Genomic DNA, 23,485 nt, shown 5'->3' on the forward strand with positions numbered 1-23,485 from the left:
TCTAGCCGGGCGCTCAACGAGTCGGTGCTTGGTTACAGAGTAGAGAGGAGGAGAAAGAATGGCCAGATGAAGCAACTGTAGCTGTAGTTTACTGAAGAGATCCATGGCGGATGAGAGAAGGAAATGCATGCAGTGATGGAGATTTGGTGGAGGGAAAAAAGCAGATGAGGAAGGTGATGTCGAGGACAGACGCGGACTTTGCCAAAGGAAAAGGAGAGAGGACTGATGCGGAAAGCGGGCGATAAAATCGACCGACCGTAGCAGCAAGCAACGGTAGAGCAGTAAATTTGTGGCGCGCGCGGGCGGGTACGTAGGACGACAGGCACTGCGGATCTCTGCTGCAACCCACGCACGCCATGGCTGTGGTGGCCGTGGGGGCTCACTTCACTCCGGCGCCGGTGCCGGTGCGGTCCACGGCGATGGCGGTTTGATGAAGGAATTAATTCAAATCCATCCAACCTACGGTCGGATCCCTCCTGGCGTGCTCGCTAGCGAGCCCCCTGCACTGTACTACTCCCCAAACCTTTTCGAGCTTTATTTCTCATCCACCATGAACGGACGAGAAATAAACGAAAGAGGAAATCCGGACATCTGGAGATCACATGCGGAGTGGAGGAGCAGAAACAGAGGGAGATCTGGGTGGAAAGCGACCAGGATCGCGGCCTAGCTTGTACGCGCGCTCCCTAAAACGAGAAACTCAATTGCAAAGTGGCGATTCGATCGACCGATCGGTTCTCCCTGTCAGCCATCCGATTAGCTTGACGCTGAAGCTGCGAGGTAGGAACGGGAGAATGGAGATCGATGGGATCTGCTGCTGCCGTTCAGTTTGGACACCTACTGCTGCTGGGCGCATCAACCGACGCCCTAATTTGGCCCACTCCTCATATGTTCTCCAGTTGTAGTAGGCTCCTGGCGTGGGTAAAAGTAGGTGGCTCGGGGAGGATTTACGTTTGAGATGCTAATTAGGGAAACCATTTTGTGGCCACATTAGAGGAATTGACGATGTGAGCAGAATGGAGTAAGAGATTGAAGATTGTTGTCTGACTACAAAAGGTAAAAGACAAAGATCACGTGAAGCGTAATTTACTGCGTACGTCTTTGACTAATGATTGTGCCGTCGAAAGAAGCAGCTCCATCCCATGTTCACATGCTTTTTTTTCAGAACAGCTTACAATTGTTTTCTCTGTAAAAAAGGACTCCAACAAATCCACTGAACAGCCAGTGACCCACAGGGATTAGAGAGGGACGCGCCCAAAGCTAAAGCAAAAAAAGATGGAGTGAGAGAGAAAGGACTAGGAGCTCGAGGGAGAAACAGAGGGAGGTGGTCGGCTGCTCACTCCACAGTCCACACTCTCCACAGTCTGCACTACACTCCAGTCCAGTGCCCACTTCGCTGGCCAATCAGTTACGCGTAGCACTCTCCAAGAAAACCGCCACCGTCTCCCCTCCGTCTCCTCCTCCGCATAGCTTAATGCGGAACCAAGTATAAACTAATCACGCCGCAGCGGCACGCCGAGCAGAGAGCGACGAGGTACGAAGACATGAAGGGCCACCACCCGGCGCCGCTGTCGCCGTCTCCGGCGGCGGTGGCGGCGGCCAAGCGCCGCTGCAGCGGCATGGCGGCCGCCGTGCCGGCGCTCGTGCTCTGCTCCGTCCTCCTGCCCCTAGCCTTCCTCCTCGGCCTCCACCGCACCGGTAAGTCGCTGCCGCAATTGCCTTGCCTGCCAGAGTCGTCTCGGCGGATCTGTGCTGATTCTGTGAGTGCGCGCGCGTGTGTGCTGCAGGGTACGGATCGGAGGAGCGCGCCGCCGTCGTCATCAGCACCGTGAGATTCTCCGCGCCGGCCTTTTCTTTAGCTTTCTTTGTCCACTGCCCACTTGAATCTTCTGATGACGAATTGTCTATGTTGCGTTCAGGAGCTGGGTCTCGGGAAGCACAAACATCTGGAGGGGGGCATGAAGCACAAGCTGCTCAAGGTACCACTGCGTCCGTGCTCGATTGACGAGGGAAACAAAATATGGCAACTTTGCATCGCATTTTAATTCTTTCTGCGTAATGCGGTTTGGATTTTCCGAATTTCACGCCCCAAATTTGGGGTGATTCTTCCAAAAAAAATTACGTTCCTAATTAGGGAGTTCAATCATGCAATGCGCGTGTGCGTGCGTGCGTGTTTCCGTGAACGTGAACGTGTGCTGCTCGCTGACGGCTTCGCCACCTACCCGCTTCATGAGGACAGGCCGGTCAGTTGCTGCGTGTTTCCTCTTGCCTGCCTCCTCCTCTTTATTGTGGGATTACTGGTGCATGTGGTGTTCAGGGTGATGCCTGACATAGATTTTGCACTGACGGTGTTGCGCTGAATACGTTGTACCGCAACAAAAGATTCTGCCAAATTGATGAACCCATTTTTGTGTGGAGGACTAACACATGCTCATGAGTCATCTATTTGGTCTCCCTTCAGCCAAATTAGCGTTCTTTGGCTTGTTCTAATTACTAAGACTTTAAGAAACTCCTGCACTAACATATCAAAGAAAAAGTTCATTTGACCGATCTCCTTTGTCTTGTGTAAGCAGGATGTTTCCAAAATGATGACTTCAGGATCGAACGGCATTTCCGGCGAGAGATCTAGCAGATCAAAGTCCAGGAATCTTTCTGCCAAATCAAAAGCAGAGATCAAGGGTGATTTCGCAAAAAACAGAGGTAAAAATATGGGAATGTGTGCCACTACTTCGATTTGGTTAACCACACGCTTCCATCATCCTTCTTATACTGTACAAAATGTTGTTTCAGGACCTCATACGCAGAGAAGATATCAGCTGAAGGACTTGTCGAGGAGATCAATGGTAAGAGGCAGTTTATTTGTTCTCATGCTGTCGATTTCTCTAGGTCGTCTGGGTTTTACATTTCAACAAATACTGGGAGAGAGCATGCCACACATGAGATGTGAGTGCTGAATTCAGCTCAAAGTGTTTGTACAGCTATTGTTAAGAGGCCTTTACCAACTGGGTTTTACAGTGGCCAGGTTTTCAGGAAGTTGAATGGTGAATGTCATATGTATGTGTAGACAAATTCTTCCATATCAGTGTGGCATTAATAATAAGGGTGTACTATGTCTGGGTTACTTTTGCAGTAACTCTTGATATTTTTTAGGAGAAACTGGATGCAGCATTTATGATGAACCAAGTACACCTCAAAGGACCAGGGTGGCATTGCGTCAACCCAGAAAGAAAAATAAGATGAAATGCTTCTGTGCCAAAACACTGCCAGTTTTACAGCTAGGAAGTCAGCAGCACATCAACATGAAACCTATTTATTATAGAGTCAAATGAGTCAAATATTTTTGCTACTGTGAGTGTTTCAGTTAGGTGGCAATATATACATGTGTTTATCCTAGTCTGCATAGTGCAATGCACAAGTGTTTCCCTCTGGAATCTGGTGGATGATTTCTATTTTTCTCCTTTGTAAGATATATTATTTAAATGAAACTTTAGTAATGTTTATCCATAATAAAAAGAATTACTGAAGAAGAAGAAATTCATATACACTGTAGAGATCTGGATCTTGTACAATTGAATCTCGGTTTGATTGGTCTGCTTTAGATGTCTTCACAAATGCAGTAGCCATTGTTATCGAGCAGCAAATCAGGTGAACAATGCAATAATCTGGTACCATAAAAGGCTTTCTGAAGTTATACAAGCATGTCTTTTGAGATATGCTTTAGATAGTGGAATTATGCGCTTAAAATGACCAGTATTTTTGTACCATTAGATCCATGGATATGTTCTAGTTTATACAATAGGACACTGATTTATTTTCTGATAGGGTACTACTGTTGATGGGAAGGAGAATCAAGGTCAGGAAGTAGTACAAGAGGAGAACCCCAAGTCCTGTGAACTTGAATATGGAAGTTACTGCCTCTGGTCTGTTGAGCATAAAGAAGAGATGAAAGATGCTATTGTGAAGAGGCTTAAAGATCAACTTTTTATGGCAAGAGCCCATTATCCTAGTATTGCAAAACTGAAGCACCAGGAAAGATTTACACGTGAGTTGAAGCAAAATATCCAAGAACATGAACGCATGCTCAGTGACACCATTGCAGATGCTGACCTTCCACCATTGTGAGTCTTATCTTAGCGTTAATATATTATCTGTTTAATTGATTCTAATTCAGATTACACTACATAAATGACTAATATGAGTATTGGGAATTTCAAGTCAATTTTTGTTCTGCGATATATTGTAGTAGTAATTATTTGCTAACCCTATGGCTAGTCAGACTGGTACCCATAGAAATATGACCTATATCCGACACATGTATATGGCCATCTGGAATTTGTATGGAGGGCATTAAGCTGTTAGTTTTACTGAATGCCTCTATAAATGGGGATTATATGTTTTCTTGATGTGTAATGCAGAGGCCGGGTGTAATGCTTAAACCTTTTAAGTAATAAAGTTCCCTTTATTGGAAAAAATTGTTTTCTTGTAGTATATACATCATTTAAAATAGTTAACTGATTTGAGAGGTAGTGCGGTCATGTCTTTATTATTGTGTCATTTAAAATATCTGTTTCAAGCAATGGACTATACATCATAGGAAAATGATGGCATGCACGACTTTACTTTTGTTTACACTTATATTGATTATTTCTGAAGATAGTGGCTACTTGCTGTTTTCAGTTTCACGAAGAAGCTAGAGAAAATGGAGCACATAATTGAAAGAGCCAAGTCTTGTGAAGTAGGCTGCTCCAATGTTGAACGGAAACTTAGGCAGCTACTCGATATAACTGAAGATGAAGCTTATTTCCATACAAGACAGAGTGCATTTCTCTATCATCTCGGGGTTCAGACTATGCCAAAAACTCACCATTGCTTAAGCATGAGATTGACAGTAGAGTATTTCAAATCAGCATCTCTTCGCAGAGAACTGTTAAATGAGCAGACACTTGAAGACCCTGCCTTTTTTCACTACGTAATGTTCTCCAGGAATGTACTTGCAGCTTCTACTACTATCAATTCAACAGCCATGAACTCAAAGGTATAATTTCATTTCCTAATAATTTTTTTTTTCTTTCTAAAAATCCTTTTCAATGCTAATGTCGTATGACATGTTTCAGGATTCTGGCAGCGTTATTTTTCATCTATTCACCGACACGCAGAACTTTTATGCAATGAAGCATTGGTTTGACAGAAATTCATATTTAGAGGCTATTGTTCATGTGATAAACATTGACAATCACAACAAGCTCTCAAAGAATGTTGAATCTATTGAGAGTCAACAATTATGGCCTACAGAGGAATTCCGTGTCACGTTTAGTAATCATTCTCAACCTTTCCAGAGGCAGATTAAAACTGAGTATATATCTGTTTTTGGCCATTCACATTTCCTCTTGCCACATCTTCTTCCTAACTTGAATAGAGTTGTTGTTCTAGATGATGACTTGGTTGTCCAGAAAGACTTGTCATCTCTTTGGAACCTCAATATGGGAGATAAAGTGATAGGTGCTGTACAGTTCTGTGGAGTCAGATTAGGTCAGTTGAGAGCTTATATAGAGGAACCTAATTTCAACACCGATTCATGTGTGTGGTTCTCTGGTCTGAATGTAATTGAATTGGAAAAATGGAGGGACCTTGGCATTACAAGTTTACATGGTCAATTGCTTCAAAAGGTCAGTTCATACTCCTGTCGAAAGAACTATCCTTTTCATATGATACCCTTTGTCATAATTATTTTTTGAAAACTTAACTTATCTGATGCATTATCTTCTCTTTTGTAATTGCAACAGGACATTTCGGTATCACATAGACTTAAGGCACTCCCTAGAGGTTTACTTGCCTTTCAAGACCTGATATATCCTCTGAAAGATTCTTGGGTTCAATCAGGTCTTGGGTATGACTATGGAATTAGCCGTATTGATATAGAAAAGGCGGCTACTCTACACTACAATGGTGTCATGAAACCTTGGCTTGATTTGGGAATACACGATTACAAGAACTACTGGAGAAAGTATATGACTAATGGGGAGAGGTTCATGGCAGAATGCAATATACATTAGCAGCAGCAAAATGAGATGTAGCACACACTGCATAGTCGGCATTGGTGGGAATTGGAAGCAGCAAACACCATGAACTTGCTTCAGCAAAGAGATATTTTTTATGAGAAACTGGATGCAGCATTTATGATGATCCAAGTACACCTCAAAGGACCAGGGTGGCATTGCGTCAACCCAGAAAGAAAAATAAGATGAAATGCTTCTGGGCCAAAACACTGCAAGTTTTACAGCTAGGAAGTCAGCTGCACATCAGCATGCAACCTGTTTATTATAGAGTCAAATGAGTTTCTTCATTGGAGCATGGAACTGCAAAAGTGCAGTTCTTTGCTGATCATTTTTTGTATAAATTCTTCTGTGTTATTCTTTTTGCCCAATGTGCAAGAGCTACACTGAGGCATGCCGATGTTGAGTGTGGCACGGCATGTACAGAGAACAAATGCCTCAGCCTGCAGCGATTTAGTTGTCATTCTTCGCCTCAAGGACGACTGTTGTTATTGTGGGATGTTGATCTCCATTTATGACATGATAAATGGATGTTTGTTTGGCAGAGTAGTGTTTTACGTGGCGTTTTGAGATATTTTTTTTATGCTGTTCTGTAAAGAAAATTTGAGATGTCACATGGTTGTTCCTCGGAAGGGTTATACTGTTGTGGTTGAAATAACAGTCATACATACATAATAAATAAAATCAGATACAGATAAGGACACATACAGCTATATCAGTTGTAACCTCCAAAAGTACAGAACGATTATAATTGCATAATGATAATGGCTCTAAGGTTAAACTGCCAGGTGACTAGTGCCTATTGTAAATAACACTTTGGAAGCTGGTAATATGATTTATTCTGTAAGAGAAAGGTAAATGTTGCATCCATTTACCTACTGTACAATCCATAGAAGTTGTGAAGCTTAGGACCTTCCAGAGGACACTTACAATGCTTCTGAAGCTCCAGGTACCTGTTCATGTCAAACTTGTGCTTGGCGCAAAGCTTTTTCCTCCTCGACAAGAACAGCCTCTCCATGAAGTCCTGATACGTCGGGTCCCTCGAGGTTACAAGGAAATAGGTGTAGCTGACGAGCAGCCCGGATGCAGTTGTGAAGAAGGCGATCGGCTCCATCACGTCCCACGAGAGCTCCCAGAACGTGAGACGGAAGAAGAGACCGACCTGGGTCATCAGGAACCCTAAGCCGGACCAGAGGATGCGCCGAACTTGCTTGTGTGCTTGCTTGTCAATGTCATCCTTCTTTTCCTGAAGCTGCTTGAACTCTTCTTTCCTTGGGTCATTCTCTACCTCCAGCGCGAGTGGTACAGCTTTTCTGACCAGATCCACAACCTACAGAATGGTGAAGGATCAATAAGTACAAGTTTCCCCTGATTCTAGTTAACAGAAGCCAGCACTTTTGTGCATCCTGTACACTAATAATTTAAGGAAAATCTTCAACTCTTGGCAAATTTGTCAGAGCGAGAACACTATACGCAGCTGTTCACCTGAAAATCCTCCAAATTAAGATGTCACTTCTCCATAGTTGAAAGCAACAGAAATAGGCTCAAACTCATGGTGCAGTCTTGTAGATATACGTGAACATTTTGTGGATTTATAGCCCACAACTAAAAAAAGTACTGTAATAAAGTTCATGTCGGTTGATGCTTAGATGTTGTAAGTGGCGTGAATGTCACCTAAAAAGGAACCTTTTTTTAGAATAACAGGGATCGCTCCCCGGCTCCCTTTTTCATTGAAAAACGAAACCATAGCGTTCTGTAGACCACAAATTCGACGAAATTAAAAACAAAAGGAGAGCAAGGGGTGTGCGCCATCGCGAAACCACACCCCATAACAACCCAGTTCTGAACCTCAAACCAACATCAACGAGTATCATACTCCTCCTACTAATTCTAATTCTACAATAGCTAGAATCCAAGAATCAAGAATTTAAGCCCAAACAAAGGGGTACTAAGAGTCCACTTTTCCTGATTACAGGATCCTATGGTTTTTTGTTCTGACCGGTGACCAGGGAACGTGAAGACTGAAGGTCCGGATGTATTGGCACTTTGCCACAAGCCCACAACGATAGGTTGCTGAAAACCACCCTGCGCATGTCAAAAAAATACGTCGACAGCAGGGATCGAACCTGCGCGGGCGAAGCCCAACAGATTTCAAGTCTGTCTCCTTAACCACTCGGACATATCGACTGTTGATTATTACATCTCACTTAAACCCAATTGTAATAATTTGCACCGTAATTTGTTCTGACGGTGTGGATGAAGACTTCAACTACACAATTTAGAAAACGAGCGGACAAAATGCCTTCAGCCATATTTTGCTCGGTATGCCAAGTCCCAAAATAGGTATTTTTAAGTTTATTGTTGTTAAAGAGGAAGCTGAAATATGGATATTTGGATGATGACTGTAATAGGACGATAGGCCAAATCACGGTCTCGTAAAAGGAGAAATTGTGGCACAATGAATTTACAAGCAGATGATGATTTTGGCTCTACCCACAATGGGAGTATGCATCACATGCATGCAAAAAGCTGATGTGTCACATCAATAAATGAAGAAAGAGATGATACTAGTATCGTAAAACTAGAAAAATTAATATCAAGCCAATCTTGTACACACTTTTGCATTGAGATTCTACAAATCACTAAATATAATTAACCTATGATACTACTATATGATACTATGCATTGTGAAGATAGTATCACACACTAGTACCATATGTATGATACTACAATATGATACTCCCCATTGTGACTAGTCTAAAGATACGCTCCTTGCGTTTTCAGATTTAGGAAATGCTTGGAATTGGGTTTGAAGCGTAGTTGAGCACACTTACCCATACAAGTAAACATCATCTGGTATTCTTTTGCAATCTTGAATATAACAGAAATCTTTGCCCACCAACAGTACACATTTGAAAAAGAATGCGTCACCCCTAACCTATATATAAACATTTTCCGTTTGAATATAAAAGCCAGCTGCAATGACAGAAAAGCATTATCATTTTCTGTAATCAGAATCTACTAGTAAAAGTGGCGCTTGATGGAAGCAAATGGATAAAAAAGGCTTAGAGAGAATATTGTCTATTGAGGAGATGAACCAATTCTTCATACTATGGCAGAGGATTCAGAGTGCTAAGCTCTCTAATGCTCCTGATTCCATCAGCTGGTCGCTCACCGAGGACGGCTGCTACTCGGTTTTTTTAAACAGAAGGCCGTAGTCCTGCGTTAAATTAATAACGCCTTAACGGCAAGTACATGGTGCTGAAAGATCAGCTTACAGGTTCCAAAACACAAGCAAACAGAAGATAAACAAGAAAACAACTTGGGCTTCAAGGCCATCGACCATCGGAAAGATCAGATGAAGTAGACAACACCGTGAAGACAAGCACGCCACCAGAGGAACCCGCCTTCGCCAACTTCCAAATCAACAATGCCCAGGAGACATCCGTTTCCACCTCCGAAGAAGGCCCCTGCCTTCTCGCCCTGGCTCGAAGGGCGTCGTACCGTCGGGAGGTAGAGCAGCTCACCCGAGAGCGCGGATGCACAACCAAGAACTAAATGTTAGGGAATCAAACAACAAGCATGAACACCTCTGCACGCGAGCTTCCCTCGACCGGCGTCGTCGACCTCAGCACCAATCAACCGAAAGACGCAAGCTTTAGGACCATGTCACCACCGAAGACACGACAAGAAGATGGTAGTCGCGCCGCCGTGAAGGCCAGACCTTAATCCGACCGAGCACGCCATAGCAACTCCTCCGAGATACGCCGCCACAGGCGACCATACCACACACATCACAAACCCCCTTCCGCAGACCCAAAGACGGCGCCACCAAGGGGGAAAACGACGCCGGAGCGCCGCCGCCGCCCAATCCGTGGATTTGGGGTTTTCACCTGGGCACAAGGAAGGAGGGGAAAAGGGTGTACCTCGACATCGCCCCCAAGAGGGAGAACGGCGTCAGAGACGTCGCCAACGTCTGGCCGCCACCGCCGGCCAGGGATTTCTCCCGGACAGAGCCCCAACCCCATCACCCCGAGATGGCTCCGGATCCGAAGAAAACAAAGCCGGAGGGGTGGGATCCGCGTGGTGTGGAGTCGCCGGTCTTCGGATCGGTGGAGGTTAACGGGGTGGCCTCCACGCAGTAGCAACCACCGTCCACCATCCCCTCGCCGCCCGCGCGACCAAAGAGGGCAGCCAACAACACCGGCGAGCGTCTCCTACCACCAGGAACCACGCCGCCCACACCAGACGAGGCCGCCGCCCCGGACGCCAAAGCCCTCCGCCAGAGAGGCAGAGCCGCGACAGCCTCGCCGCCGCCGTCCTTGGCACCGCGCCGGCTTTCCGGCGGTCGCCTCTGGCGGCGGCAAGGGAGGGGAGGGAGGGGGAAGGAGGTCCTGGGCGGCTAGGGTTTGGGGTCCTCCGGTGTCGCCCCGAGCGGGAGCGACACGGGAGGAAGGGGGGAATCCGGCTGCTACTCGGTTAAATCGGTTTACGAGTTTCAATTCAAATCTAGACTCCCTCGTCCTCACCTTAGCCAAGTCTGGAAGGTTAAAGCTGAGCCAAAAATCAAGTTTCATTGTTAGCTGTTGTTGCAAGACATGCACTGGATTGATGATCGTTTGCATCGACGTGGCAGGCCTGCCAAGACCTAGGCCCTCTCTGTGATTAGTTTCTGAGTTGGATGCTCACCTCTCCATCCTCTGCCCTTTCGCAAGGGAAGTTTGGCAAGCATTTTCCGGTAATCACCCTTTGGCTGCTGCTTGGTGGTGCAGGAAGTCAGGAACTGAAACTGGACAGGGACAAGGCGACCAAGGTTCAGGCGACAGCTACGGTGTATGTCGCGTGGAGGCGTGGAGCATATGAAAAGAGCGTAATAGGCACGTTTTCGAGAATAAATCTATCGTTTCTAGCGCTTATACGTGAGGATAAACTCCTTTGAGTTGGCCTGCGCGCGAGATGTAGCCTTGGTGTGTGAGTTTGTACCACTTGACAGTTCATCTGTTTTATACAGTTTTTCCCCTACTGAAATGAAATGGCAGTCATTCAAAAAAAAATGAAATGGCAGAGCTTGTAAAAAAAAAGAATCTACTTGTAAGCTAATCCATGCCCCCTGTCAAAAATCTTTTGAAAACCTTTTAAATAATAAAGCTCTCTTTATAAAAAGAAAAAGTTAATAATGCCCCCGGTGAAAAATCTCAAATGCAGAGGAATGCCCATTTATGGTTCTTTTTCAAAAATTCAAAATGGAGAATTTAAGTCTCTGGCAGTATGAAGACAATTTAACCAAGGTCATAGGGTTTCGAAAGGAAGCAAATGTGACCTTCTCTGGGTGGAGGTAGGCCTTGTCCCTGAAGAGCAGCAGGACGCCGGCGTCGTCCATGGCCCGCGCGAGCCCCTCCGCCTCGCCGTGCGTCCGCGCCGCCCCGGCCTCCACGCACGCGTCAAGCAGCTCCCCGTACCCGATCGCCTCGCCGGCCCTGTCCCGCAGCCGCCGCTTCAAGGCCTCGACGCCCACGAGCCGCACCAGGCGCCGAGCCTCCGTCGCCGTGACCGGCGGCTCCACTCGCACCGGCGGTGGCGAGAAGAGGCGGCAGCGCGCGTGGGGTGACCCGAACGGAGAATGCGCGCGGAGGCGGGAGGCTGCCGCGCGCCACATGGTGGTGGACTGCAGGTGGCGGGTCGAGGCCGGCGTGTGGAAGTGGAGTTGAACTGTGGATGCCGTGATGACCTCCCCCGATCTTTGAAGCTTCTTCTACATGTCGGGTTCTTGACCTTTTTCCCTCTCCATTTTTCTTCTGATTTTGTCTTTGCGACGTGGTGACTTCACGGCAGAGGCAAGAATCGATCAAGGAAAGCTGGAGAGGAATGTGCGTGGCGTGTTCGGAAGATCTGGGCGCCATGGCCAGCTCTGCTCCTCGCCTTTTTTGTTCCGTTCTTTTTGCGCACTGTTTTCTCGATTAGTTTTTTTTTTTTGAAATAGTTTTCTCGATTAGTTGGTATGTCACACAAGTCACAACTCAAGAGCATCAAATAAGCAATATCATGTGATCTAACTCTGGTGGCATTTTGAGGCTCCTAGTAGTATAAGAAATCTGGAAAAAATAACGTGCAAAAAACACAAAAATATAAGCTTTCACTTTTTTTTCTTTCTTTGCCAGCATATGATTTGACGTTTGTAACGGCAAGCTCAGTGATTCTGCCTTATTTTCCGAGGGGCCGAGGAATTGTGCTGGTCTAACTTTTTTTTTTCTAGACTGTCGTGCTGGTCTAACTTTTTTTTTTTTTTAGCTTGTCCAGGTCCAGCAAAGAACTTGCCTCCGCCCGGCCTGAAAGAGCGGCCCAGTAAAACATTTAACAACTGTCAGCTCAACCTATCCGAGAAAACGGGCCAGGCCTATGATACCATTAACCCTTCAAATCTCGGTCAGGCCATGAAAGAGGAGATTCCATACTACTACTGTTTTTCCTCCTGCGGGAAATACTGAAGAATGATGGTTTTACAAATAGCATCGCGTCAATCTTTGCAGGGAGAATTGGTTATTTACCCAAAACTTCACCATCCTTAGATCATCTACCCAAAGTTCACTGTACATTGGCAAAATACCCATTAAGGAGTTGAAAGCAAAATAGGAATTATAGCAGGACCCTAACTGGAGCTGGTCACGAAACGTTCAGACTTTGGGACGACATCCACCTGCTAAGAGCATCTCTAGCAGAGCCCGTAAACTAGACGGAAACTGAAAAACTCCAACGGTTATACGGGTTCGGGCTAAAACTGGATCAGAACGGAGCCCGAACTCGCATACATGTACCGCCATGGCAAAGACCGGACCAGGCGGAGCAGTGGGAGTGGTTTGCAGAAGCGAGTCAGGCCAATTCTTGGGGGCCTCGACGCTGACTATCCAGGGTATCACCGGTCCGGCGGTCATGGAGGCAATGGCATGCAGGGAAGCACTGGCGCTGGCCAAGATTTGCATCTCCGACGGATCACTGTGGCGACAGACTGCCTTGCAGTGGTGAATGAAATGAAGCAGCTTTTCGCGGGAAGCTATAGTATGATAATTGAGGAAATAAAAATCACCGGCGACATCCTTTAGGCATGAGAATAGAGCTTCAAATACCGACTGGGATGATCAGCAACTACTGCTGACTTTGGACGTCAGGTTTGGCTTGTACAACCACCTGATGGTCTTTGTATCCCAAATTCTGTGATTGTTTAATAAAGTGCCATGTTTACCCTCAAAAAAATAAAATGCAGGGCACATGCAGAGCTCCCACTGAAACGTGCTAAGCAAATGAACCACAATGTACCAATTAACTGGAAGTTCGAAGCATTATCCGAAGCAACTCAGACAAGCCACTGTCTAGTGGACTCATGTCTACGGATGTTAGCAGGTAGCAATGATACAAAGAAGCAAGGAAATTACATGATTAAATCCTACAAGTCCACTTCACAGGACATGTCACGCGAGCCGGAAGAACCTAGAAACTATATAGGGCATCGGTTTCAGCATCAACCACATTAGCGACGACAGCATACAAAAGCAGAAGAACCCACAGCAAAGCATTACAGTGCCTCGGCAGACCGAAGAGAAGCCTAGGTACCTGCAGAACAATCAATAGAATCAATCTAACCAGTTTATATAAGGCAACTCACTGAAAATCCAATGAAGTAACATCTCACAATTTTGCATGACTGTAACCAAAAACATCAAGTCGTCTTTCTGGAGATCGTACATAAATATCCAAAGAGAACCATCAAGCATTATTACACAAAATTAAGATCGTCACAACGATAGAAGAACGCCTAGTTTATTAGGGGCAGTATACACTTTCAACCTCCATTAACTGTTGACATCTTCTGAAGTTTTTATACATAAGTGCATATCATCGCAGTAAAAACAAGAAAGATCAGTAACTCAATGACTCCATCAAAGGCAAATATTGAACTTCCTCGACTATCAAGCCATTTAAGATTCTTTCTATGGCATGTCCACATGAGAGGCTGGTGGAGTAAAAAGCAGAAGATTATAGTATCTAACACATAGGCTTTCCAGGAATGCAAGAACTATCCAGTTTAGAAATCGATCAAAATCCATGGTATGCATCATGTTAATAATTAAGTAATTGAGCAAGAAGATAAATTAACATTATATTCATCAGACATAGCACATTAACAGATCTTACTTGTTCACATTTTCAGGTCCACCATCTCCACCAGCAATGACCCTTCCTACAAGCAAAAGAAGTACAATAAACCAATGGACAAGATGAACCAATACTTCAATAGGAAGACATGTGTGCAAACTGTTATAATCTATGTAAGATATTACTCGAGGGGAGTAAGACTATCTATTATTACAAGGGTAAAGCATATCTGTATGAAGCCACATACCTCGCCAGGTGCAAGGAAGAAGGATAATAATCAATTACCAAGTAGTGAAGGACATGTTATGGGCTCATGAAAGTAAAGATGTTCAATAAGATACATCTAGAATCAGCCTCTAGGAATTTGTTCCAGTTATGCTGAATGCGAGACAAAAATGAGCATTTCATGGTAGTAGTCTACTACTACGCTATATTAATAATACTACGTTCTTCCATAAAGATAAAGACTGATGCTACTATGATTTTATTATTATTATCAAGTTAAATACAACTACATATGTCAATCAAATAGCTATTTCCACACAAAAATGATTAAATCAACATAATAAGTTTTAATTTCAAAATGGAAACCAAACAACTATTTCACATATGACATCAACATAAACACAGGTAAAACTGATTCCATTGTATAGCATTCCGAAAATGCTAAGCATTAACAATCTGAGGCAAAAATAGCTTGAGGCTACGATTCAAAGGCCCATGTCCCTCTAACTTCTCTCATCAATTCCTTTGCAAGAGTGATTGCCAAATGACAGAAAATTAATTAACTGACTTTATTCCATCCAAGTTTTGTTGAGTGAAAAACATATTCCACTGAAGGGTTGAGTCTGATGCTGATGATGCAAATCATTTGTACTGCTAATAGATATGCTATGCGGCAAAATAATTTTCTACGTGAAGTTGACAGTAACTAGGCTTCACTTCCATCATATACATAATACTTAGCACTAGTTAGGCAAGTACAACACAAACAACTAAGAACATTGTCCAAATTTTACATTGGGAATAAGTAACCGAAATCGAAAAGAACGCACAGAAAGATGTGAGCAAAGATCCGGAGTGCACACGATGCAGTGGACAAAGGTGCAAAATAACCGAAGCAACCAGCATGTCACCATCCACACATGCAAAGTTCACTGGTACTTCCCCTGTTCACTAATATAAGATGTTTTGGAAGGCTAAATTAGGTTTCTAAAACGTCTTATATTATTGAACGAATGGAGAAATAATAATAATACAAATAATTTCATAGGGCACGGCGTACAAAGCCAGAAGAACCTCATAGTACATACAGGGGTCAATTTCTTTGTCAGCCACATCACAGGCCACATCATGCAAAATGCATGGACACTACAACAAATAGACACTTCCACATCTCAAGAACTCGAGCATACATCGGTCAAACCCACTTTGTACTACTTCCTTGCAGAAAAATCTATTTCTCACAATTTTCCATGGCTGAAAAGATAAACATCAACACACACTCTAGAGATCGTACAACAATATCCGAAGATAAATCATTTCAGCATTATTAGACAAGACTAACATCATTCCAGCAATAGAAGCACACCTAGTTTGTAGTTTGTATACAAACCTTCAAACTTTTCAGTTCACATGTTCTCATTTTTTGTGCTACCCAAGTGCATATGATCATGGTACAAACTACTTCCTCCGTTCCATAATTCTTGTCACAGATTCAGGTGTATCTATTCATAAAATATGTCTAGATACATCCAAATTTGCAACAAGAATTATGGAACGGAGAAAGTACAAGCTTGGCCTTTACTAGAGAGGAAAATACTAAACCTCCTAGACTATCAAGTCATTTGAGATTTATTTTCTGTATCATGTGCGCATGAGAGGCTCGTGGAGCAGAAAGCACAAAAGTCTGGTACTCATAGGCATTTTTGAAATTTATCAAATCCATGCCAGTGTCATCTTACTAATTAAGTAACTGAGGAAGAAGACAAGGACATAGCAAAAGCATAAATTACACATGTTCAACCAACATAACGCATTAAGAGATCTCATAAACCAATTCCACCAACTTCCTGCCTACAAGCAACAGAAGTCCCATAAACCAGTTGAATCAATGAGAAGGCATATTGTGCGGACAGTTATGCCCAACGGGCAAAAGCAAAACATGGACAGATTGGGAACCTCAGTGTCAATATAAGCATTACTTAGTAATATTCAGATTTGATGAACTAATACTATGCTTTGATAAAACATGCATCCTATTTTCAATGATGATTAGCATCAGGATCAACCACGCCGAATATATATTGCAAGGAAAAATATTGAATGAGAAAACACAACAAGCCAGTTTCCAGTTGTTCAGGACTTCAGGTATCAGATGTCACCACACTGACTGAGAAACAAACAACCTATTTATTCTTATAGATCTACCCCATCAGAATCAAGCAACAAGTCCGGAAAATAACCGGAATGGATGTTAGCAAAGAGAAACTTATGGTATTTCTTTTGTTTGTGCAATGAAGATAGCGAGGTATTACCTGGAGTATAGTAGAAATTTGTGTAGGGATAAAATTCCATTAAACGGTTGCCATTTTCCATTCTTCCAGAAATCTTCCTGATCTGCATCGACTCAAGCTGGAGCATGAACCTTCCAATTCTTGTAGATAGAACAACCACATTTGTGTCCTCATCATACCCCACCAAAAGCACACGGTTATCGTCCCTGGGCATTTCCCGTGGAAACATCCCCTCCAGCTGAATGGTTTTGTGCATCAACACCCACCCGACAACACCATTGCAGTTTGATTTCCTCTTCCACAACTGGATGTTCATCTTCGAGATAACTGCGAGGCCAAGGCCGCTACCGCCATCTATCCGTAAGGGCTGACAGGACCAGAATCCAGTACAGTGGGCATTCCCTGGCTTCTCTACCACACCAAGAGTCTGGGCTTCAACATTAAACGCGAGCATGCCACCATCAGAAAACAACCAGTAGAGCGCATCTCCAACGAGGACACTGGGCCTTATCGGATGGATCACATGAGTAGTCGCCGTTGAGACGATGTTTCCCCATACACCGTGCACGGACTCGTAGAGGCAAGCGAGAGCCTGTGAGCATCCGCCGCGCGCCAACACCAATTTAAACGGGCTCCAGAGGCAATCACCATGCACATGCCCGTCCTCGGCGTCAGCGCATAGCACCGCGGCGTGCCAGCGCCAGCCCCTGACCCTCTCAGTGTTGCAGAGCCCCGGCGGAAAAGGCACGCGGCGCTGCTGGCCAGTGAGGGGATCCCACACGACAACCTCGCAGTCGTGGTAGTTGATCAGGATGGCGAGGCCATGGCGGCAGCCCATGAATTGCCACCGATCGAGGCCGGGGCGGTGGCTCCACGGTGCGGAGAAGCGGGCAGGAGGGATGCGGTCGGGCGAGTCTAGGACGGCGGTAAAGACGGGATCCACGCCGATATGCCCCGCGAAGAAGCCGAGCAGGGGAGGCTCGCGGTGGCGCTTACGGAAGCAGCGGAAGAATTTGGGGTCGGAGAGGATGCCGCGCCAGCGTTTGCAGACGAGGGAGGCGCGGGGGAGCGAGGATGGCCGCGGAGGGAGGCGGAGGAGGATCTCCTGGAGGAGATTCTCGTCTTCGAGCGCGGGTGCCGGCGCCGGCGCCGGCGCGCGCGAGGAAGGGCAGCAGCTCATACTTCAGTCTGAGGACAACTGAAATCCCCAAAGCTAGGGTTCCTACAAGCAAAGAGAGGAAGAGAATCATGAGGCCTTTGGTTCTAGAGTTTTAGTGGGAATTAGCAGGGATAATCCCCACTAAATTTTAAATCTCCACTTATTTTAAATACATGTTTGGTGCTAGTATTGCGAGTTTAATCCCAGTTTATCCCCCTTTTCCTAAATCTTAGTGTATTTTTTCAATCCCCAATATTCTAGCCCTACCTAGTGGATTGGGGATGAAATTTTGTGGAGATTGGGTGACACTAGGAATTCACTCAATACTCTAGAGTATTATCCCCGCTAATCCCGCAAACACTATAGTAACAAACAAGGCCTGAGTAGGACAGATGTAATAAATTGAAATTGGGGAGCAGTGTAACGGCCCCGGGTAGCACCCTATTAGAATTGTTTGTTGTTTTTCTTTTAGTGCATCATCATGCATCATATCATCCATGTTTTCACTAAATAAAATTATTTTATAAAGCCTAGATATTTTGTTTTCTTCTCATATGGTATATCTAATAAACTCTCCTTTTTTCTTTTTCTCTTAACAAAACCTTAACACCAAACCTATCTAACAAATAAGACTATTTCAAATATTTTCATATACAAAGTAAATCTGGTTTTGCTTTGGTTTGGTTTGGTTTTAAAAGAGGTTTCAAGTCTATTTTGAACAAGAGAGAAAAGGAAAAATAAATTTTAAAAGCAAAATCCTAACCTAACCCCCTGGGCCCTTTCCTTCTTCTCTGGCCCGTCTCACCCCTCTCTGTTTTTCCCCTCTCTCCCGGTGCAGCCCAAACTCACCAGCAGTGGCCCAAGCCACCTCTTGGCCCGTACCCCTTCGGCCCCTCCTTTCTTTCCCCGTCCTCGTCATCCAGGATAGGGACGAGAGGAACACGCACATGGCGTGGTGAAGACAGTGGTCCTCCCCCTCTCTCCATTCTCACCTGCTCTCCCTCCTCCCTTTTAATCCCCACCACCAGCGCCAAACCCTAGCCCTATCTCCCATCCATCCCGCCGCCACCTACCTCCCTCCACCCTTTCTCTCTTCTCTTCTCTGTGAGAAAACGAACAGGAGAAAACCATACTGCCACCATCCTCTTCACCATGGCGCCGCTGCTGCAGACCATCCCCCGCCGTTCCGAGGGCACCGGTGGATGCGCCTCGTCATCCTCTTCGTCTGGGTACAAGGAATTGCTTCGGGAGGCCCTCAATCGAGCACACGGTCGCCGATTCCCCGCGACGGCAGCCGCGTTCCGGCGAGAATTCCGGCCGCCTCCGACCTCCACCAACCCTTCCGAGCACGTCCACACATTCCAGGTGACCGTGCGCATCTCCGAGGCCGGTTTCCCCCTTCCTTTTCGTTCTCAGTAGCCTTCCCATGTTGACCTCCATTAACCCTTGTAGGAGCTCGACGCCGGTGATGCTCCGGCGACCCCCTGGACTCCGCACCGCTACCATTGGCCTCCCCACGTTCAGCCGTATCCCCGACGCCAGTTTCCCCGTCCTCGTTTGCCTTGAATCGACGGATCGATGCTGGACTTGATCTCCCTCCCGCCATGGCTGTAGCCTCCAAGCTCGTCCCAGTCTTTGTTGGGTCAAGTTGCTACACGCCTTTCCTTTGACACGATCTGAACTGCAGCGCAGTGGTTACTTCCTTGATCCCTCACGCTACAGATCTTGTGTTCAAATCCTAAGTGATGCGAATTAATCCCCACTTTTTGTTTCACCTCAGATCAGTTGCTGGGCTTCGACCCAGATCCGTCTGGAGCCAACATCGCGGGCCAGCGTGCCAGGCTGCATCTCCTCACCAGTCCGGCGCGGCAGGTAGCCCAACGCCCTTCCAGCCCAATCCCCTTTCCCTGTCTTTTTTCTTCTTTTTGCAAAATCTGTCTATTTTATATCTCTCAAACTATAACTCGAAATAAAATGTTTTATATATGAAAATTGATCAGAAAAATGTGCTGAACATGAATATGCCATCCATACATCTGTTTGCATCTCGCATCATGTCGTTCGATGATAGTTTGTGCATGTCACCTCACATGTGTGCGAAGTATTTTGGATTTCCAACTATGGTTTTCCCCGCTCCGCTTAATATTGAAGTAGCGCACCACTGCCATGTTATGCCATGCTAATAAATACTTAACTTTGCCGGTAGAAATGCAACTCCAACCTATTTGCTTGTCCGGGGTTCCGACTCCGATTAAATTGGATAAGTGCATCGCATCATCCTTGCCATGTCATGCATGCATATCGTCTTGAGCATGCCGACTCTTCTTCCGTAGTAGTAAGACTTGCACCCGTTGTTTGTCCAGCATTTGCTTCTTCCCGGATAGGATCACGAAGTGTTGATGTGAGATACGACGAGTTCTCCGACAAGTTCTTCTGCAGCTTTTCACAGGCGAGCCCACCCCTTCACCTATTTTACTTTTACATGCTCTTTTGATCTATTGCTATCCTTATGTTGCGATTCTCGTTGTGTCACGTGTCCTATCCACTCGTTACCTATATGTCCGAGATACACCTCCTCGCCCTACCTATTGTTTGTTGTTTGCCGACCTTGCGAGTCGTAGGCGTGTTTAGGCTCTGTTGTTTATCTCGATCCGTTATCGGGATATGTTGGGTTGTTGGGAGGTTTTTACATGCTATATCATTTGTTGGAGATAATCACACTTTACTTTAATGTTAACAACTAAAATTGTAAGCAGAGGCATCTGTGAGCCCCTTTGCGAAAGCATCGGAACTTTGACTCGCTAATGTCCCCTAGGACCCGAGTTCTTGTTATCTGTTCCGAGATTGAGCGCTCTACCCGTACGTGGGGAGTGGGACCCCCATCACCCACTACCTTTCCTCGAGTCCGTTTATTGGGAGCCACAACCTTGGTTTTATTTGCTCATATGCACGATATGCACGATTTACTTCCTGTTGCCTTCGGGTGTTTATATTCCGTTACTGTACTCATATTGCGTGCCGACTTATCCTTGGCCGGTCGTTAGTGCCCGCCTTGGACGCCATCGCAACCTCTGGGTCCGTATCGGAGTACGGCCGGACTTCGTCACGGGTAGCTTAGTTGGGTGGCTCCCATTAAACTTTCTCTTGCATTGGGAACGGTCTTGATGTGAGACTCCACCTGTAGTAAGTGGGTTCGAGCATGCGTATGGTTACATTTGGGCAACCCCTGCAGGGTGTACATCTTATCGATAAGCCGTGTCCGCGGTTATGGACGACTTGGAATTGTATAGCTTGATCATAGAACAACTTACACCTTATTTCCTGTTGTTAATAATTTGCTAATAAAACTCTTTCAAAAGTGTGTGTGCCTTTGCCAGTACCTCTTTGCGAAGGGGGATCGCATCGGCTGTGTTATGTTTGCAGAGTATAGAACTGTTACCTTGTGCGCTCTCTTATCTCCTCTGAGTAGACGGATGTTGTAGCGTGTCTCTATTGGATAGTAGCTTTGCTGCCGCTAAACTCCACATATAGCCGGGTGAAGTTTATACCGCCCACCAGCGAGCATAGGCCGGTCTTGTCTCGCAAGTACGTGCCAATGGTACTTACCCTCGCCTTCCTTTCTTTTTGTCTCCTCCCCTTTTGTCGGCAACCGATGGCCCGACTTTGACAGTACGAGATGACGACGTTAGCAAGGTTACCTTCCGGCTTGGCTCGGGCGGGGTTATGGACGCCACTGGTTATCTTCAGGACTCTTAGTCCAATTTGTATCTTGTCCGTACTCGGACGTTTCTGATCTTCGGTATGATTTGGATCTTTGTATTGTATATTTGTATCTTGACTCGTTGGAGTCGTTGTTGTAATATATGTATCTTGTGGGCTCTATTGTAATCCTGTTGTAATGTTACCACTCGTGTTAATTCCTCTGGCATCACGTGTGTGGTTCTTCGCGCACGTCGTGTCGGAGGGCGTCTCTGAATCGATATCGTGCGGATTTCGGCGGGATCGCTGGAATCCTCATGGTACTGGTTCCGGGGCGTCACAAGCAGTATGTAGGGGGGAGAAGCACCGAAATTATTGGCGCTCACCGTTTCTCCGAGGGCCAGGCCGGAGCGCCGCCGCGGCCCGTCGTTCGCCGTGGAGGAGGTAAGGCTAGGGCGAAGGAGCTCGGCGGAACTCGGGGTCGGGGCCGAACGGGGGAGAGACGCGGAGGAGGACGGGCGGAACGAGCTGCCGGAGGGAAGGCACGGCGGCAGGAGCGAAGCCGCGGGATAACCGCACAGGCGGAGAGATGAACCCCCTCCGTCCCGTATATCAGATGAAAATGAGTAAAAAGACATACAAAATTGCTAAAAAGTACTCGGATGCCAGTTTGCAACCCGAGCACTCGGCTGCTCACCATCCGATCAAGTTGATCCACTCGTTCCGTCCCCACAGGCCACAACCTCATACCTTATCTCTTTCTTTCTTTCCTCACCTAACCTTTCCCTCACGCCCAATGTGCGCCGCCGCCTCCTGCCTGGCCGGTGCTGGCCAAGCTTCGGCCTGCACCACCACGAGCACCTACGCACGCCGCCCAGCGCGCGTGCCTGCACCCTCTCCCAGTGCCGCGCCGCTCACCTCCCGACCGCTTTGGTCCACCCCGAGCGTGAGCGCCACCACCGGCTCCGCCGCCAAGCACCGTGGTAGACGCGGTGGTAGAGCGCCATGGACACCTTCGAGCACCAGTGAAGAACCATGGACGCGGGTGGATGCCTGATGCCGTGTTCTAGCGCCATGGACGCGGTGGAGCGCTGCTGGAGCACCATGAACATAGTTCGCTCGGCCGGAAAACCGCTAATGCGCCGAACACCATCGATACAGGTGCACAACTTGACACCGCATTCGCCACGTCGCCGACGAGCAAGTCCGTCATGTCTGACCGTGTGTATGCCGCCGCCACAATGGTCTGGTCTAGTGGAGACTCAGTATTGCGGGCATCTGCCTGGGGCCTTTTCCCTCCTGATCGTGTGGTCTCTCATACAGGCGGGGACATAGCCGCGTCCAGTTGCAGCAGCAACTGCTGTGTGCAGAGGTGGAGGCCAAACTCGATCAATATGTAAACAAATTCGAAACCATTGTTTCAGTTTCGTTGGGGGTAGATGGTGAACTTGTGAAGTTGTAAAGCTCAAGCCAATCGTACAGATGTGAATATCAGGAGATGTAGGCAGCATCCAAACCTGCGCCCTCCTGCAACTCTTCAAAATCTATCGCTAGCTAATTTCCAGTCAAAGCATCAAGCTTCAGTCACATATTTAGCCATGGCAAATAATCCATCGTGTTCTTCGTCGGGTCGTGGCTTGTGGCGCCAGCCAAATCCGCGTTGATTGAGGTGGCCACGAAAATAATAAATCTGTCATCCATATATGTGCTAAGTTGTATTTTTGCTGATAGTATTATTGGTTCATAAATGAGCTAAGTTGTTTTTTTACACAATAATTTTTTCCCGCATACATTTGCTAAGTTCTATCGGTAGACAGTAAATTGTGTTGCTTCACATATATACTAAGTTGTATACTCATTATCTCTAAGCTGTATATCCTCTTGTACTAAATTATATACCCCGAACTCTTTAA

General features: G+C 46.1%; 3 protein-coding genes and 1 non-coding gene across 4 annotated transcripts; 1 reads left to right on the forward strand and 3 right to left on the reverse strand.

Moving 5' to 3' along the window:
- The first annotated feature begins 1,616 nt into the window (after positions 1-1,616).
- On the forward strand, positions 1,617-6,601 carry LOC124654885 (probable galacturonosyltransferase 7). The gene is made up of 9 exons (XM_047193860.1): positions 1,617-1,695; positions 1,785-1,825; positions 1,917-1,976; positions 2,571-2,697; positions 2,788-2,840; positions 3,820-4,115; positions 4,675-5,032; positions 5,112-5,663; positions 5,781-6,601. The coding sequence occupies exons 1-9, from the start codon at positions 1,617-1,619 to the stop codon at positions 6,048-6,050; spliced, it is 1,836 nt and encodes a 611-aa protein (XP_047049816.1). The 3' UTR covers positions 6,051-6,601.
- On the reverse strand, positions 6,052-11,706 carry LOC124654886 (calcium uniporter protein 6, mitochondrial-like; the record flags this gene model as incomplete). The annotated part of the gene is made up of 3 exons (XM_047193861.1): positions 11,371-11,706; positions 6,963-7,380; positions 6,052-6,077 (listed from the first exon to the last, which is right to left on the reverse strand). Coding segments are annotated over exons 1-3 (780 nt in total), but the record flags the coding sequence as incomplete, so codon positions are not given.
- On the reverse strand, positions 8,156-8,237 carry TRNAS-UGA. Its single transcript has one exon. It is a non-coding gene; the product is annotated as a tRNA-Ser (tRNA).
- Positions 11,707-13,486: 1,780 nt separating the features above from the next.
- LOC124654201 lies at positions 13,487-17,628 on the reverse strand. The gene is made up of 3 exons (XM_047193221.1): positions 16,736-17,628; positions 14,238-14,283; positions 13,487-13,655 (listed from the first exon to the last, which is right to left on the reverse strand). Exons 1-3 carry the CDS (start codon positions 17,550-17,552, stop codon positions 13,514-13,516), a joined length of 1,005 nt encoding a protein of 334 aa, XP_047049177.1. The 5' UTR covers positions 17,553-17,628; the 3' UTR covers positions 13,487-13,513.
- Between the last annotated feature and the right edge of the window lie 5,857 nt (positions 17,629-23,485).

Source organism: Lolium rigidum, chromosome 5 (assembly GCF_022539505.1).
Source record: "Lolium rigidum isolate FL_2022 chromosome 5, APGP_CSIRO_Lrig_0.1, whole genome shotgun sequence".
NCBI classification, from domain to species: domain Eukaryota; kingdom Viridiplantae; phylum Streptophyta; class Magnoliopsida; order Poales; family Poaceae; genus Lolium; species Lolium rigidum.